This window comes from Rhinoderma darwinii, unplaced genomic scaffold, assembly GCF_050947455.1.
Source record: "Rhinoderma darwinii isolate aRhiDar2 unplaced genomic scaffold, aRhiDar2.hap1 Scaffold_4517, whole genome shotgun sequence".
Taxonomy (NCBI): domain Eukaryota; kingdom Metazoa; phylum Chordata; class Amphibia; order Anura; family Rhinodermatidae; genus Rhinoderma; species Rhinoderma darwinii.
In genome coordinates this window covers 50,365-68,143 of record NW_027463947.1, presented here as the reverse complement: position 1 = coordinate 68,143, position 17,779 = coordinate 50,365, and the positions used below count along the sequence as shown (strand labels likewise).

At 40.3% G+C, this 17,779-nt stretch overlaps 1 protein-coding gene across 1 annotated transcript in view; it reads left to right on the top strand.

The window, feature by feature from the left end:
- Positions 1 to 209: 209 nt before the first annotated feature.
- Positions 210 to 17,779, top strand: part of ARHGAP31 (Rho GTPase activating protein 31) — a 47,151-nt gene continuing 29,581 nt past the window's right edge. The window contains exon 1 of the mRNA XM_075848708.1: positions 210 to 424. Coding sequence (XP_075704823.1) covers positions 210 to 424 — 215 coding nt within the window. The remainder of the gene's footprint in view (positions 425 to 17,779) is intronic.

Below are 17,779 nucleotides of genomic sequence, written 5' to 3'. Positions count from 1 at the left end.
AATACTGCCCCCTATGTACAAGAAAATAACTACTCTATAAGTGCCCTCTAAGGGAAGAATGTTGAATGTTTTTTTTTCTTATAATTTTTATTTTTGACTAGACTTGACCTTTCAGTGTGGTTTGCAGAATGAATTTGATTTGTGATCAGGTAATGCAATGTGTTGCAGGTATGTTGTTAGGATTGGTATTGCGCTCTTTATACTTAGCCATGCTGTCCCTTCCTCCAGAGTATCGAATAGTGAAGAGTATGACCTTACCAACTGGATCATTGCCCATGAAATTGGTCAGTTTAGAAGAAGCTCAAGCCCGCAGCTTATCAGCCACACACCCTGCCCGGAAGGAAAGGCGAGAGAACAGCCTACCGGAGATTGTGCCCGTCACAGGCACCTTATTCCATACAGTCATAGATCTACCAGAAAACAAGTACGTTCTAGGAGCAAACTTCAGAATTCATTTTGAACGTCTTTCATTTTCTAAGTTCGTACAATTTTATATGCATGAGGGCATGTCCTCTCTAGAAGGTCTGGCTACGCTTCGCATCTTCTTGTATATAGTGATATGGAGCATGCTGGTATAACCTGGGTATCTCCTGTATATAATTATATATGTACAGCTGGTATAAGTTATACATCTTCTTGTATATAGTGATATGGAGCATGCTGATATAACCTGGGTATCAGTGGCGGACACAGACTGCAAAAGGCCCCTGTGCAGATAATGTGCCAGGGCCCCCCCCCCCCACCCCGCAAACTTCTCATGGCCGACGGTCCGCTTTCAGCTGCATCGCTGGGTCTCCTAAGTGACCCAACAATGCAGCACTAGCAGCCGGGGCGTCACTAAGGCTGGGTTCACACACACACTATTTACGGACGTAATTTGGGCGTTTTAGCATTGAATTACATCCGAAAATGCGGCTCAAAAGCGTCGGAAAACATCTGCCCATTCATTTGAATGGGTCTTACGATGTTCTGTGCCGATGGTCATTTTTTTTTACGCGCCGCTGTCGAAAGGCGGCGCGTAAAAAACTGCCTGTCACTTCTTCAGATGTAAATGGAGCCGTTTTCCATGGACTCCATGGAAAACCAGCTTCAATTACTTCCGTAGTGGACGCAGCAAAAGACGCCTGCACATGCCATTACGGCTGAAATTACGGTGCTGTTTTCTCCTGAAAACAGCACAGTAATTTCAGCCGTAACAGACGCTGCCGTGTGAACATACCCTCAGGGCTTAAAATGTCCAGGAAATAGCCCCAATACATATGTGTCCGCCCCAAAAAAAAGTGTGTGTATAGGAGACAGCATAGCATATCTATAGCACTACGACCCTATAAACTATGGATAGGATTAGATACAGTGGCTGAGCAGACAGTATCACACATGATAGGATTAGATACAGTGGCTCAGAAGGCAGTATCACACATGATAGGATTAGATACACAGCTCAGCAGACAGTATCACACATGATAGGATTAGATACAGTGGCCCAGCAGACAGTATCACACATGATAGGATTAGATACAGTGGCTCAGCAGACAGTACCACACATGATAGGATTAGATACAGTGGCTCAGCAGACAGTACCACACATGATAGGATTAGATACAGTGGCTCAGCAGACAGTATCACACATGATAGGATTAGATACAGTGGCTCAGCAGACAGTACCACACATTATAGGATTAGATACAGTGGCTCAGCAGACAGTATCACACATGATAGGATTAGATACAGTGGCTCAGCAGACAGTATCACACATGATCGGATTAGATATAGGGCCCAGCACAGTATCATACATGATTGGATTAGATACACAGCTCAGCAGACTGTATCACACATGATAGGATTAGATACAGGGCCCAGCTCGCTGACATTGCGGCTCCAGCGCTGGACCCAGGAAAGGTAAGAATAATAATTTTGCTTCTTTATGTGTTACTGATTATTTTTGTGTGTTTGTGTTTTTTTTACAGGTTCGGTTGTTGGACTTCGGATACGAGGACTTCAATGACGGCGTTTTTTTTATTCTCAATAAAATGGTTAATGAGGGTTGTGTTTTTATTTCAATAAAAAAAATTTCTATGTGCTTGTATCTTTTTAAACTTTATTATCACCGCCTTAGTAATGGCCGCTGGCTGATTGACAACCTCCATTACTAAGGCGAGGCTTAATGTTAGCCGGTGCAGAGTCTACACTAACCCCCATTATTACCCCGGTACCCACCGCCACCAGGGGTACTGGGAAGAGCCGGGTACAAACCAGTACCCGACCAGCTGTAGTGACGGGCAGGCACCGGGGTGGCCGCAGGCTGGTAGTATTAGGCTGGGGAAGGCCAAAAACAGTGGCCCTTCCCACCCTTGTAATGCTGCCTGCTGCTGCTGTGTTGTATCTGGCTGGTTATGAAAATTGGGGGGGACCCGACATCTTTCTTTCCAATTATTTTTTAAATGACGTGGCGTCCCCCCCATTTTCATAACCAGCCAGATACAATAAAGCAGCAGCAGCCTAGCATCACCAGGGTAGGAAGGGCCACTGTATCTGGCCTTTCCCCTCCTGATAATACCAGCCTGCGGCCACCCCAGTGGCCGACCATCACTACAGATGGTCAGGTACTGGATCGTACCCGGCTCTTCCCAGCACCCCTGGTGGCGGTGGGTACCGGGGTAATAAAGGGGGTTAGTGTTAGCCTCTGCACCGGCTAACACTAAGCCCTGCCTTAGCAATGGATGCTGTCAATCAGCCGGCGGCCATTACTAAGGCGGTAGTAATATAGTTTAAAAAAAACCACAAAGACATAGAAAAAATATTTTATTGAAATAAAAAAAAAAAACACACAACCCTCATTAACCATTTTATTAATAAAAAAAAAAGCTGTCATCGAAGTAGTCCTGGAATCCGCCGTAGTCCAACGACCGAACCTGTAAGAAAACACACAAAAAATGATTAGTAACACATGTGTTAGGGTATGTGCACACACACTAATTACGTCCGGAATTGACGGACGTATTTCGGCCGCAAGTACCGGACCGAACACACTGCAGGGAGCCGGGCTCCTAGCATCATAGTTATGTACGACGCTAGGAGTCCCTGCCTCGCTGCCGGACAACTGTCCGGTACTGAAAACATGATTACAGTACAGGACAGTTGTCCCACAGCGAGGCAGGGACTCCTAGCGTCGTACATAAGTACGACGCTAGGAGCCCGGCTCCCTGCAGTGTGTTCGGTCCGGTACTTGCGGCCGAAATACATCCGTCACTTACGGACGTAATTAGTGTCTGTGCACATACCCTAAGGCTTAGATACAGGGCCCATGTGTGATACTGTCTGTGGGACCCTGTATCTAAGCCTACCACAAGGTAGGCTTAGATACAGGGTCCAGCAGACAGTAATCTTATACAGTATAAGATTACTGTGTGCTGGGGCCCTGTATCTAAACCTACAGTGTGGTAGGCTTAGATACAGGGCCCAGCAGACAGGATCACGCATGGGCCATGTATCTAAGCCTACCATGTGATTGGCTTAGATACAGGGCCCAGCAGACAGCATCACACAATCTGTGATCCTGTCTCATGGGCCCCCTAAGCCTGCTACATCGTAGGCTTAGGGGTTGTGCAGTCCCTAAACATTGATGGCCTATCCTCAGGATAGGCCATCAATAGCTGATGTGTCGCCCGGGACCCGCAAATCAGCTGTTTTGAAGGGGCCGCAGCACTCGTACGAGAGCTGCTTCCCCTTCATTTCACTACTCGCCCACACTGTGAATCGCCGAAACCGATTCACAGTGTGACCGGAATGAAGTGACAGGAATGAAGGGGAGCAGCTCTCGTACGAGTGCTGCGGCCCCTTCAAAACAGCTGATTGGCGGGTCCCGGGAGTCGGACCCCGCCAGTCAGGGCTATCTTACCTTCCTCTTCGGCCGCGGCGGGAGTTCTGTAGTCTCGATGCTGTGCGCGGCGGCATAGCGCTGTGACGTCATGCACAGCGCCTGACGTCAGGACCTCCGCTGCGATCCGGAACCAGGAAGGTAAGTAAAGTATGTTACTATAGTAACAGGGGCCCGCGGCCCGAGTTACTATAGTAACTTTTTATTGATGTGGTGCGGGGGGCCGTGGGCCCCCCTGGCTTCGGGGCCCGGTCGCAATTGCGACCGCTGCGACCCCTATAGCTACGCCAGTGGTCCACGGGCCTCTGTCTCAGTCCTCAGCATCGCGCAGCTGAGAACTGAGTCGGCCAGCAGAGGAACGGGCCCCCTTCCCACGCGGGGCCCTTGTGCAGCTGCACCGGCTGCACATGCGGTATGTCCGCCCCTGCTGGGTATCTTCTGTATATAATTATATATGTACAGCTGGTATAAGTTATACATCTTCTTGTATATAGTGATATGGAGCATGCTGGTATAACCTGGGTATCTCCTGTATATAATTATATATGTACAGCTGGTATAAGTTATACATCTTCTTGTATATAGTGATATGGAGCATGCTGATATAACCTGGGTATCTTCTGTATATAATTATATATGTACAGCTGGTATAAGTTATACATCTTCTTGTATATAGTGATATGGAGCATGCTGGTATAACCTGGGTATCTTCTGTATATAATTATATATGTACAGCTGGTATATGTTATACATCTTCTTGTATATAGTGATATGGAGCATGCTGGTATAACCTGGGTATATTCTGGTATATAATTATATATGTACAGCTGGTATAAGTTATACATCTTCTTGTATATAGTGATATGGAGCATGCCGGTATAACCTGGATATCTTCTGTACATAATTATATATGTACAGCTGGTATAAGTTATACATCTGCTTGTATATAGTGATATGGAGCATGCTGATATAACCTGGGTATCTTCTGTATATAATTATATATGTACAGCTGGAATAAGTTATACATCTTCTTGTATATAGTGATATGGAGCATGCTGGTATATCCTGGGTATCTTCTGTATATAATTATATATGTATAGCTGGTATAAGTTATACATCTTCTTGTATATAGTGATATGGAGCATGCTGGTATAACCTGGGTAGCTTCTGTACATAATTATATATGTACAGCTGGTATAAGTTATACATCTTCTTGTATATAGTGATATGGAACATGCTGGTATAACCTGGGTATCTTCTGTACATAATGATATATGTACAGCTGGTATAAGTTATACATCTTCTTGTATATAGTGATATGGAGCATGCTGGTATAACCTGGGTATCTTCTGTATATAATTATATATGTACAGCTGGTATAAGTTATACATCTTCTTGTATATAGTGATATGGAGCATGCTGGTATAACTTGGGTATCTTCTGTATATAATTATATATGTACAGCTGGTATAAGTTATATATCTTCTGTATATAGTGATATGGAGCATGCTGGTATAACCTGTGCATCTTCTGTATATAATTATATATGTACAGCTGGTATAAGTTATACATCTTCTTGTATACAGTGATATGGAGCATGCTGGTATAACCTGGGTATCTGCTGTATATAATTCTATATGTACAGCTGGTATAAGTTATACATCTTCTTGTATATAGTGATATGGAGCATGCTGGTATAACCTGGGTATCTTCTGTATATAATTATATATGTACAGCTGGTATAAGTTATTCATCTTCTTGTATATAGTGATATGGAGCATGCTGATATAACCTGGGTATATCCTGTGTATAATTATATATGTACAGCTGGTATAAGTTATACATCTTCTTGTATATAGTGATATGGAGCATGCTGGTATAACCTGGGTATCTTCTGTATATAATTATATATGTACAGCTGGTATAAGTTACACATCTTCTTGTATATAGTGATATGGAGCATGCTGGTATAACCTGGGTATCTTCTGTATATAATTATATATGTACAGCTGGTATAAGTTATACATCTTCTTGTATATAGTGATATGGAGCATGCTGGTATAACCTGGGTATCTTCTGTATATAATTATATATGTACAGCTGGTATAAGTTATACATCTTCTTGTATATAGTGATATATGCCATGCTGTTATAACCTGGGTATCCTCTGTATATAATTATATATGTACAGCTGGTATAAGGTATACATCTTCTTGTATATAGTGATATGGAGCATGCTGGTATAACCTGGGTATCTTCTGTATATAATTATATATGTACAGCTGGTATAAGTTATACATCTTCTTGTATATAGTGATATGGAGCATGCTGGTATAACCTGGGTATCTTCTGTATATAATTATATATGTATAGCTGGTATGAGTTATACATCTTCTTGTATATAGTGATATGGAGCATGCTGGTATAACCTGGGTAGCTTCTGTACATAATTATATATGTACAGCTGGTATAAGTTATACATCTTCTTGTATATAGTGATATGGAACATGCTGGTATAACCTGGGTATCTTCTGTACATAATGATATATGTACAGCTGGTATAAGTTATACATCTTCTTGTATATAGTGATATGGAGCATGCTGGTATAACCTGGGTATCTTCTGTATATAATTATATATGTACAGCTGGTATAAGTTATACATCTTCTTGTATATAGTGATATGGAGCATGCTGGTATAACCTGGGTATCTTCTGTATATAATTATATATGTACAGCTGGTATAAGTTATACATCTTCTTGTATATAGTGATATGGAGCATGCTGGTATAACCTGGGTATCTTCTGTATATAATTATATATGTACAGCTGGTATAAGTTATACATCTTCTTGTATATAGTGATATGGAGCATGCTGGTATAACCTGTGCATCTTCTGTATATAATTATATATGTACAGCTGGTATAAGTTATACATCTTCTTGTATACAGTGATATGGAGCATGCTGGTATAACCTGGGTATCTGCTGTATATAATTCTATATGTACAGCTGGTATAAGTTATACATCTTCTTGTATATAGTGATATGGAGCATGCTGGTATAACCTGGGTATCTTCTGTATATAATTATATATGTACAGCTGGTATAAGTTATTCATCTTCTTGTATATAGTGATATGGAGCATGCTGATATAACCTGGGTATATCCTGTGTATAATTATATATGTACAGCTGGTATAAGTTATACATCTTCTTGTATATAGTGATATGGAGCATGCTGGTATAACCTGGGTATCTTCTGTATATAATTATATATGTACAGCTGGTATAAGTTACACATCTTCTTGTATATAGTGATATGGAGCATGCTGGTATAACCTGGGTATCTTCTGTATATAATTATATATGTACAGCTGGTATAAGTTATATATCTTCTTGTATATAGTGATATGGAGCATGCTGGTATAACCTGGGCATGTTCTGTATATAATTATATACGTACAGCTGGTATAAGTTATACATCTTCTTGTATATAGTGATATGGAGCATGCTGGTATAACCTGGGTATCTTCTGTATATAATTATATATGTACAGCTGGTATAAGTTATACATCTTGTATATAGTGATATGGAGCATGCTGGTATAACCTGGGTATCTTCTGTATATAATTATATATGTACAGCTGGTATAAGTTGTACATCTTCTTGTATATAGTGATATGGAGCATGCTGGTATAACCTGGGCATCTTCTGTATATAATTATGTATGTACAGCTGGTATAAGTTATACATCTTCTTGTATATAGTGATATGGAGCATGCTGGTGTAACCTGGGTATCTTCTGTATATAATTATATATGTACAGCTGGTATACATTATATATCTTCTTGTATATAGTGATATGGAGCATGCTGGTATAACCTGGGTATCTTCTGTATATAATTATATATGCACAGCTGGTATAAGTTATACATCTTCCTGTATATAGTGATAAGGAGCATGCTGGTATAACCTGGGCATGTTCTGTATATAATTATATATGTACAGCTGGTATAAGTTATACATCTCCCTGTATATAGTGATATGGAGCATGCTGGTATAACCTGGGTATCTCCTGTATATAATTATATATGTACAGCTGGTATAAGTTATACATCTTCTTATATATAGTGATATGGAGACAGGGCCGGCCCTAGGATATATGGCGCCCTTTGCGAAATGATCTTTCGGCGCACCACCCCATCATTAAAAAAAAATGACCCATAAAAAAATTATAATGCCCCTTTAGTGCCCCCATACAGTATAATAATAATATTTAATAATATAATATATTACAACCCCTTCAAGGACACAGTATTTTGTCCTCTAATTGTGCCCACAGTATATTGCCCCCTGTAGTACCCCTACACAGTATAATGTCAGCTTAGTGGCCCCCACACAGTATAGTGCCCCCTGTAGATTTTGCCATACAGCCTCCCTGCAGACCGTGCCATAATCCCCCACCTCCTCCTTGTAGACAGTGCCATAATCCCCCACCTCCTTTTTGTAGACAGTGCCATTATTCCCCACCTCCCCCTTGTAGATTATGCAATACAGTCCCCCTCCACCTCCCCCTTGTAGACAGTGCCATACAGTCCCCCTCCACCTCCCCCTTGTAGACAGTGCCATATAGTCCCCCACCTCCCCCTTGTAGACAGTGCCATATAGTCCCCCACCTCCCCCTTGTAGACAGTGCCATATAGTCCCCCACCTCCCCATTGTAGACAGTGCAATACAGCCCCCCCCACCTCCCCCTTGTAGACAGTGCCATACAGCCCCCCACACCTCCCCCTTGTAGACAGTGCCCACAAACAAAAACAAAAATTGTACTCTCCTAGCTGAGCTGCTCCATGACGGGACCCTGTAGCCTAGTACAGAGTTTCCCAACCTTTTCGGACTCGAGGCAGCACTGGAAAAACAAAATTTTCTCAGGGCCCCCCTACCAAAAATTGTTTTGAGAAAGACAGAAAACGGCTAAGAACAAGCACTCCACTCGTAGGGTCTGTTCACACACGTGTTTTTTGTAAGGCAAAAAAAATCTGCTTCAAAATTCCTTCAGGAACAGACAGCGTGTGTGAAATTTTTTTGTGTTTTTTCTTAAGCTGTTGAAGCGAATGCAAAAGACGCAGGAAAAAAAGCTCCAAACGAGCGCGCAGGTATTTTCTGCCTCCTATTAATTTCAATTGGAGGTCAGAGGCGGAAACCACGTGAAGACCATCAGCCCCCCACTCACAGAAAAATGACCATCAGCCCCCCACTCACAGAAAAATGACCATCAGCCCCCCACTCACAGTAAAATGACCATCAAGCCTACCACTCACAGATTCCCCCTGCATGTAGCGCCACACAGCCCATTGTAGGTAGCGCCACACAGCCCCTTGTGGGTAGCACCACACAGCCCCTTGTAGGTAGCGCCAGACAGCCCCCTTGTAGATAGCGCCACACAGCCCCCTTGTAGATAGCGCCCACAGCCCCCTGTAGAGTGTGCCACACAGCCCCCTATAGGGAGGGTCACACAACACCCTGAAGGGAGGGCCACACAGCACCCTGTAGGGAGTGCCGCTAACGGCCCCCTGTAGGGAGTGCTGCACAGCCCCCTGGTAGGAAGTGTCGCGAAGACCCCTGGTAGGAAGTGTCGCAAAGACCCCTGGTAGGGAGTGCCACACAGCCCACAGCCCCCTGGTAGGGAGTGCCACACAGCCCCCTGGTTGGTAGTGCCCCACAGCCCCCTGGTTGGTAGTGCCACACAGCCCACTGGTTGGTAGAGCCCCACGGCCCCCTGGTTGGTAGTGCCCCAAAGCCCCCTGGTTGGTAGTGCCACACAGCCCACAGCCCCCTGGTTGGTAGAGCCACACAGCCACACAGCCCCCTGGTTGGTAGAGCCACACAGCCACACAGCCCCCTGGTAGGTAGTGCCACACAGCCCCCTGGTAAGTAGTGTCACAGACCACAGACCCCTGGTTGATAGTGCCACACAGCCCACGGCCCCCTGGTTGGTAGTGCCACACTGCCCACAGCCCCCTTGTAGGTAGTGCAAGGACTACGAAATGACCCTGATAGTTGGCGGGCAATAGACATTCAAAAAAGGACAACTGTGCAGGAGCACACAGAATACCCAGCTTTCCCAGCTATCAAATAAATGTGTGGAAATAAACTAAGATATAACTTTTATTTAGTCTGAGTACAGGATTAATCCTTTTAACTAGATTAAATAAAAGTTATATCTTAGTTTATTTCCACACTTTTTTTTTATACCCGGGAAAGCTGGGTATTTTGTGTGCTCCTGCACAGTTGTCCTTTGTAGGTAGTGCGCACAGCCCACAGCCCCCCCCCCCCCCTTCCAGTAAAGATAGTGCCACTGTAGCTCCCTGTAGGAGCGGAATCACCGTGTGGCCGTCATTGGCTTCTCCTGGAGTGGAATCCCCGGTCATAGAGTCTGCAATGCTGTGACTGGGGATTCCGCTTCAGGAGTTTCCCCTGATGTCACTGTCCATATATGGACAGAAATATCAAGCAGCGCTCCAGGAGCGGAATCCCCGGCCACACGGGGATTCCGCTCCTTCAGGGAGCTACAGTGGCGCTAGTAGACAGAAGAGCAGGGAGATATCTCCCTGCTCTGCTATAGTGCCCCCCTGTAGATAGCAACTCCCCCCTTCCAGTATAGATAGCGCCACTGTAGCTCCCTGAAGGAGCGGAATCCCCGTGTGGCCAGGGATTCCGCTCCTGGAGCGCTGCTTGTTGCCTCCGTCCATATATGGACAGTGACATCAGGGAAAACTCCCTGCTCTGCTATAGTGCCGTCGCTACCGCTATAGCAGCCACAGCAGCTGCTAGCGGCGCCACCGCCCTCATGCCCGGTGTCACCGCTAGCAGCTGCTATGGCTGCTACAGCGGTAGCGACAGCCACTAAGTGAAGAAGCGCCCGGGTGGAAAGGCTGCAGTTAGTGTGTGTATGCCCGCTGGTAGTTGCAACGGCGCGGGGATACACACAACCGCTGGCGCCCCACTTGCCATGTGGCGGCTGGCACCCTGTGCGACCGCACTGGTCAAACATAGCTAAGGCCGGCCATGTATGGAGCATGCTGGTATAACCTGGGTATCTTCTGTATATAATTATATATCTACAGCTGGTATAAGTTATACATCTTCTTGTATATAGTGATATGGAGCATGCTGGTATAACCTGGGTATATCCTGTGTATAATTATATATGTACAGCTGGTATAAGTTATACATCTTCTTGTATATAGTGATATGGAGCATGCTGGTATAACCTGGGTATCTTCAGTATATGACTATATATGTACAGCTGGTATAAGTTATACATCTTCTTGTATATAGTGATATGGAGCATGCTGGTATAACCTGGGTATCTTCTGTATATAATTATATATGTACAGCTGGTATAAGTTATACATCTTCTTGTATATAGTGATATAGAGCATGCTGGTATAACCTGGGTATCTTCTGTATATAATTATATATGTACAGCTGGTATAAGTTATACATCTTCTTGTATATAGTGATATGGAGCATGCTGATATAACCTGGGTATCTTCTGTATATAATTATATATGTACAGCTGGAATAAGTTATACATCTTCTTGTATATAGTGATATGGAGCATGCTGGTATATCCTGGGTATCTTCTGTATATAATTATATATGTACAGCTGTTATAAGTTATACATCTTCTTGTATATAGTGATATGGAGCATGCTGGTATAACCTGGGTATCTTCTGTATATAATTATATATGTACAGCTGTTATAAGTTATACATCTTCTTGTATATAGTGATATGGAGCATGCTGGTATAACCTGGGTATCTTCTGTATATAATTATATATGTACAGCTGGTATAAGTTATACATCTTCTTGTATATAGTGATATGGAGCATGCTGGTATAACCTGGGTATCTTCTGTATATAATTATATATGTACAGCTGGTATAAGTTATACATCTTCTTGTATATAGTGATATGGAGCATGCTGGTATAACCTGGGTATCTTCTGTATATAATTATATATGTACAGATGGTATAAGTTATACATCTTCTTGTATATAGTGATATAGAGCATGCTGGTATAACCTGGGTATCTTCTGTATATAATTATATATGTACAGCTGGTATAAGTTATACATCTTCTTGTATATAGTGATATGGAGCATGCTGGTATAACCTGGGTATCTTCTGTATATAATTATATATGTACAGCTGGTATGAGTTATACATCTTCCTGTATATAGTGATATGGAGCATGCTGGTATAACCTGGGTATCCTCTGTATATCATTATATATGTACAGCTGGTATAAGTTATACATCTTCTTGTATATAGTGATATGGAGCATGCTGGTATAACCTGGGTATCTTCTGTATATAATTATATATGTATAGCTGGTATAAGTTATACATCTTCTTGTATATAGTGATATGGAGCATGCTGGTATAACCTGGGTATCTTCTGTATATAGATATATATGTACAGCTGGTATTAGTTATACATCTTCTTTTATATAGTGATATGGAGCATGCTGGTATAACCTGGGTATCTTCTGTATATATTATATATGTGCAGCTGGTATAAGTTATACATCTTCTTGTATATAGTGATATGGAGCATGCTGGTATAACCTGGGTATCTTCTGTATATAATTATATATGTACAGCTGGTATAAGTTATACATCTTCCTGTATATAGTGATATGGAGCATGCTGGTATAACCTGAGTATCTTCTGTATATAATTATATATGTACAGCTGGTATATGTTATACATCTTCTTGTATATAGTGATATGGAGCATGCTGGTATAACCTGGGTATCTTCTGTATATAATTATATATGTACAGCTGGTATAAGTTATACATCTTCCTGTATATAGTGATATGGAGCATGCTGGTATAACCTGGGTATCTTCTGTATATAATTATGTATGTACAGCTGGTATAAGTTATACATCTTCTTGTATATAGTGATATGGAGCATGCTGGTATAACCTGGGTATCTTCTGTATATAATTATATATGTACAGCTGGTATAAGTTATACATCTTCTTGTATATAGTGATATGGAGCATGCTGGTATAACCTGGGTATCTTCTGTATATATTATATATGTGCAGCTGGTATAAGTTATACATCTTCTTGTATATAGTGATATGGAGCATGCTGGTATAACCTGGGTATCTTCTGTATATATTATATATGTGCAGCTGGTATAAGTTATACATCTTCTTGTATATAGTGATATGGAGCATGCTGGTATAACCTGAGTATCTTCTGTATATAATTATATATGTACAGCTGGTATAAGTTATACATCTTCCTGTATATAGTGATATGGAGCATGCTGGTATAACCTGGGCATCTTCTGTATATAATTATATATGTACAGCTGGTATAAGTTATACATCTTCTTGTATATAGTGATATGGAGCATGCTGGTATAACCTGAGTATCTTCTGTATATAATTATATATGTACAGCTGGTATAAGTTATACATCTTCCTGTATATAGTGATATGGAGCATGCTGGTATAACCTGGGCATCTTCTGTATATAATTATATATGTACAGATGGTATAAGTTATACATCTTCTTGTATATAGTGATATAGAGCATGCTGGTATAACCTGGGTATCTTCTGTATATAATTATATATGTACAGCTGGTATAAGTTATACATCTTCTTGTATATAGTGATATGGAGCATGCTGGTATAACCTGGGTATCTTCTGTATATATTATATATGTGCAGCTGGTATAAGTTATACATCTTCTTGTATATAGTGATATGGAGCATGCTGGTATAACCTGGATATCTTCTGTATATAATTATATATGTACAGCTGGTATAAGTTATACATCTTCTTGTATACAGTGATATGGAGCATGCTGGTGTAACCTGGGTATCTTCTGTATATAATTATATATGTATAGCTGGTATAAGTTATACATCTTCTTGTATATAGTGATATGGAGCATGCTGGTATAACCTGGGTATCTTCTGTATATAATTATATATGTACAGCTGGTATAAGTTATACATCTCCTTGTATATAGTGATATGGAGCATGCTGGTATAACCTGGGCATCTTCTGTATATAATTATATATGTACAGCTGGTATAAGTTATACATATTCTTGTATATAGTGATATGGAGCATGCTGATATAACCTGGGTATCTCCTGTATATAATTATATATGTACACCTGGTATAAGTTATACATCTTCTTGTATATAGTGATATGGAGCATGCTGGTATAACCTGGGCATCTTCCTTATATAATTATATATGTACAGCTGGTATAAGTTATATATCTTCTTGTATATAGTGATATGGAGCATGTTGGTATAACCTGGGTATCTTCAGTATATAATTATATATGTACAGCTGGTATAAGTTATACATCTTCTTGTATATAGTGATATGGAGCATGCTGGTATAACCTGGGCATCTTCCTTATATAATTATATATGTACAGCTGGTATAAGTTATATATCTTCTTGTATATAGTGATATGGAGCATGCTGGTATAACCTGGGTATATTCTGTATATAATTATATATGTACAGCTGGTATAAGTTATACATCTTCGTGTATATAGTGATATGGAGCATGCTGATATAACCTGGGTATCTCCTGTATATAATTATATATGTACAGCTGGTATAAGTTATACATCTTCCTGTATATAGTGATATGGAGCATGCTGGTATAACCTGGGTATCTTCTGTATATAATTATATATGTACAGCTGGTATAAGTTATACATCTTCTGGTACATCGTGATATGATCCTTCCGGCTGTGTAGCTCTGTTGAGGCTTTGCAGAGGTGGAGATACCAGGTACTACCTCAGCTCAGACTTTGACTTGTATCTCAATCAATCTCCATTGTGTGAAGGAGTCAGAATTCATGGAATGTTCGGGAAGGTGTAAGACGTGGAATGTGTTATTGTACATGGGATAGATCTGTCAGATATTGCTATTGTGTTTACCTTGATGCACACATAGTATACAGAACCCTCTCTGCAGATCTCATCTCAGACATATGTAAGTGGGGCACAGGCGGCACCGCTGGCAGCTGCTCTAATTACCCAGGAACAATAAATAGGAACACAATAGCTCTGATCTTCTACATTAATTACTCTCTGGGAGAAACACGTCGCTGACACAAGGGAAATCTAATTGGCAGCAGCGTGCTCAGAGCGGTTCTCCGCTGCTTTATATATGCGAGGAGGTATTCCGGAATGCCTAATGGAATTTTTTGTATAAAACCAAAACCCTACTTAGCACGTTATACACTATAATAAAGTTCACAAAGGGCTGCTGCTAGAATTATATGAAGGCTATAAAATAAAATGTTATGGGTGGGGGGTGGGGCAGAACAAATGTATGATGGCCCCATGACGTTTGTTATTTTTGGAACGAGGAAAATGGAAAGTAATATGGCCAAATTATTGCCTCAATATCAGTACCAGGTAGTGCTTAATTAATCTTACCATACTGTATCATAAAACAGTACGATACAGTGTCCACATAACACTGTCATATAGTGCTCACATAATACTGTCATATAGTGCTCACATAATACTGTCATATAGTACTTACATAATACGGTCATATAGTACTCACATAATACGGTCATATAGTACTCACATAGTACTACTATATAGTGTCTACATAATAGTGCAATATAGTGCTCATAGAAAATTGAGATATAGTGCTCACTGTCATAGTGTCTACATAATAGTGCCATATAGTGCTCAAATAACACTGCCATATAGTACTCCCATAATACTACCATATAGTTCACACATAATACTGTCATGTAGTTCTTACATAATACTGTCATATAGTGCTCACATAATACTGTCATAAAGTTCTTACATAATACTACCATATAGTGCTCACATAATACTGTCATATAGTGCTTACATAATACTGTCATATAGTGCTCACATAATACTGTCATATAGTACTCACATAATACTGTCATATAGTGCTCACATAATACTGTCATAAAGTTCTTACATAATACTGTCATATAGTGCTTACATAATACTGTCATATAGTGCTTACATAACACCACCATATAGTGCTCACATAATACTGTCATATAGTGCTCACATAATACTGTCATATAGTGCTTACATAATACTGCCATATAGTGCTTACATAACACCACCATATAGTGCTCACATAATACTGTCCTATAGTACTCACATAACACCACCATATGTGCTCACATAATACTGCCATATAGTACTCCCATAATACTACCATATAGTTCACACATAATACTGTCATGTAGTTCTTACATAATACTGTCATATAGTGCTCACATAATACTGTCATAAAGTTCTTACATAATACTGTCATATAGTGCTCACATAATACTGTCATATAGTGCTCACATAATACTGTCATATAGTGCTCACATAATACTGTCATAAAGTTCTTACATAATACTGTCATATAGTGCTCACATAATACTGTCATATAGTGCTCACATAATACTGTCATATAGTGCTTACATAATACTGTCATATAGTGCTCACATAATACTGTCATAAGTACTCACATAATAATAATGTAGAGGAAGAGTGATCCAGCGCTGATGTTGGTTTTAAAAGGGAAATGAGAGTCCCATGTTTATTAGAAAAAAAATTTGAGTAAAAATAGAACGGGAGACGCAGTCCCAAAGTGCAAGTAGTTAGGGTATATGCCCAAGCCTACGCGTTTCAAACGCGGTCTGCGTTCTTAATCATGGCAAGAAAGATAATGACCGTGTGTCTGGGGCTCTCTTGTATGCTGAATAATCAGCTGTAAGAGCCAGTATGCAAATGACGATGATTAGCGGAAATAGTCAGTCAAGGGGTAGCTAACACCTAGCGGGCAAGTAAATAAATATATCGTAAAATCTAATCGATATAAAGATAATATGTGTACATCAAGTGTACAGTGTTCTTCAAAAGCGATTCTAGGATATAATATATAAATGTAACAACTTATGTATAGATGGTAATAAATAAGCCCGTTAATTATTGGTAAGCTCGTACAAAAGAGACTGAGACACCCGGTCGTACATATACTTGTACATACATGAAAAGCAAACATGACATGTTGACATATCAAAGAATTAAAAAAAAAAAAATATTTGTATATGGATAAGGTTAAAAAAGAATTGAAGAAAACAGAACAAACTATATATTTGTATAGTACAGTATTCATAATTCATCTACCGCGGGCCGTCGCGGGGATCCGATGGACGCTGTTGGAGACGCAGACCGGTGAGCTGGAGGTTCTCTCCCTGTTTCTATTACTCACATAATAGTTTTATATAATGCTCACATAATACTGTCATATAGTACTCACATAATAGTTTTATATAATGCTCACATAATACTGTCATATAATACTCACATAATACTACCATATAGTGCTTACATAATACTGTCATATAGTGCTTACATAATACAGTCATATAATACTCACATAATACTACCATATAGTGCTCACATAATACTGTCATATAGTGCTCACATAATACTGTCATATAGTACTCCCATAATACTACCATATAGTGCTCACATAATACTAAAATATAGTGCTCACATAATACTGCCATGTAATACCCACATAATACTGTCATATAGTGCTTACATAACACCACCATATAGTGCTCACATAATACTGTCCTATAGTACTCACATAATACTGCCATGTAATACCCACATAACACTGTCATATAGTGCTTACATAACACTACCATATAGTGCTCACATAATACTGTCATATAGTGCTCACATAATACTGTCATAAAGTTCTTACATAATACTACCATATAGTGCTCACATAATACTGTCATATAGTGCTTACATAATACTGTCATA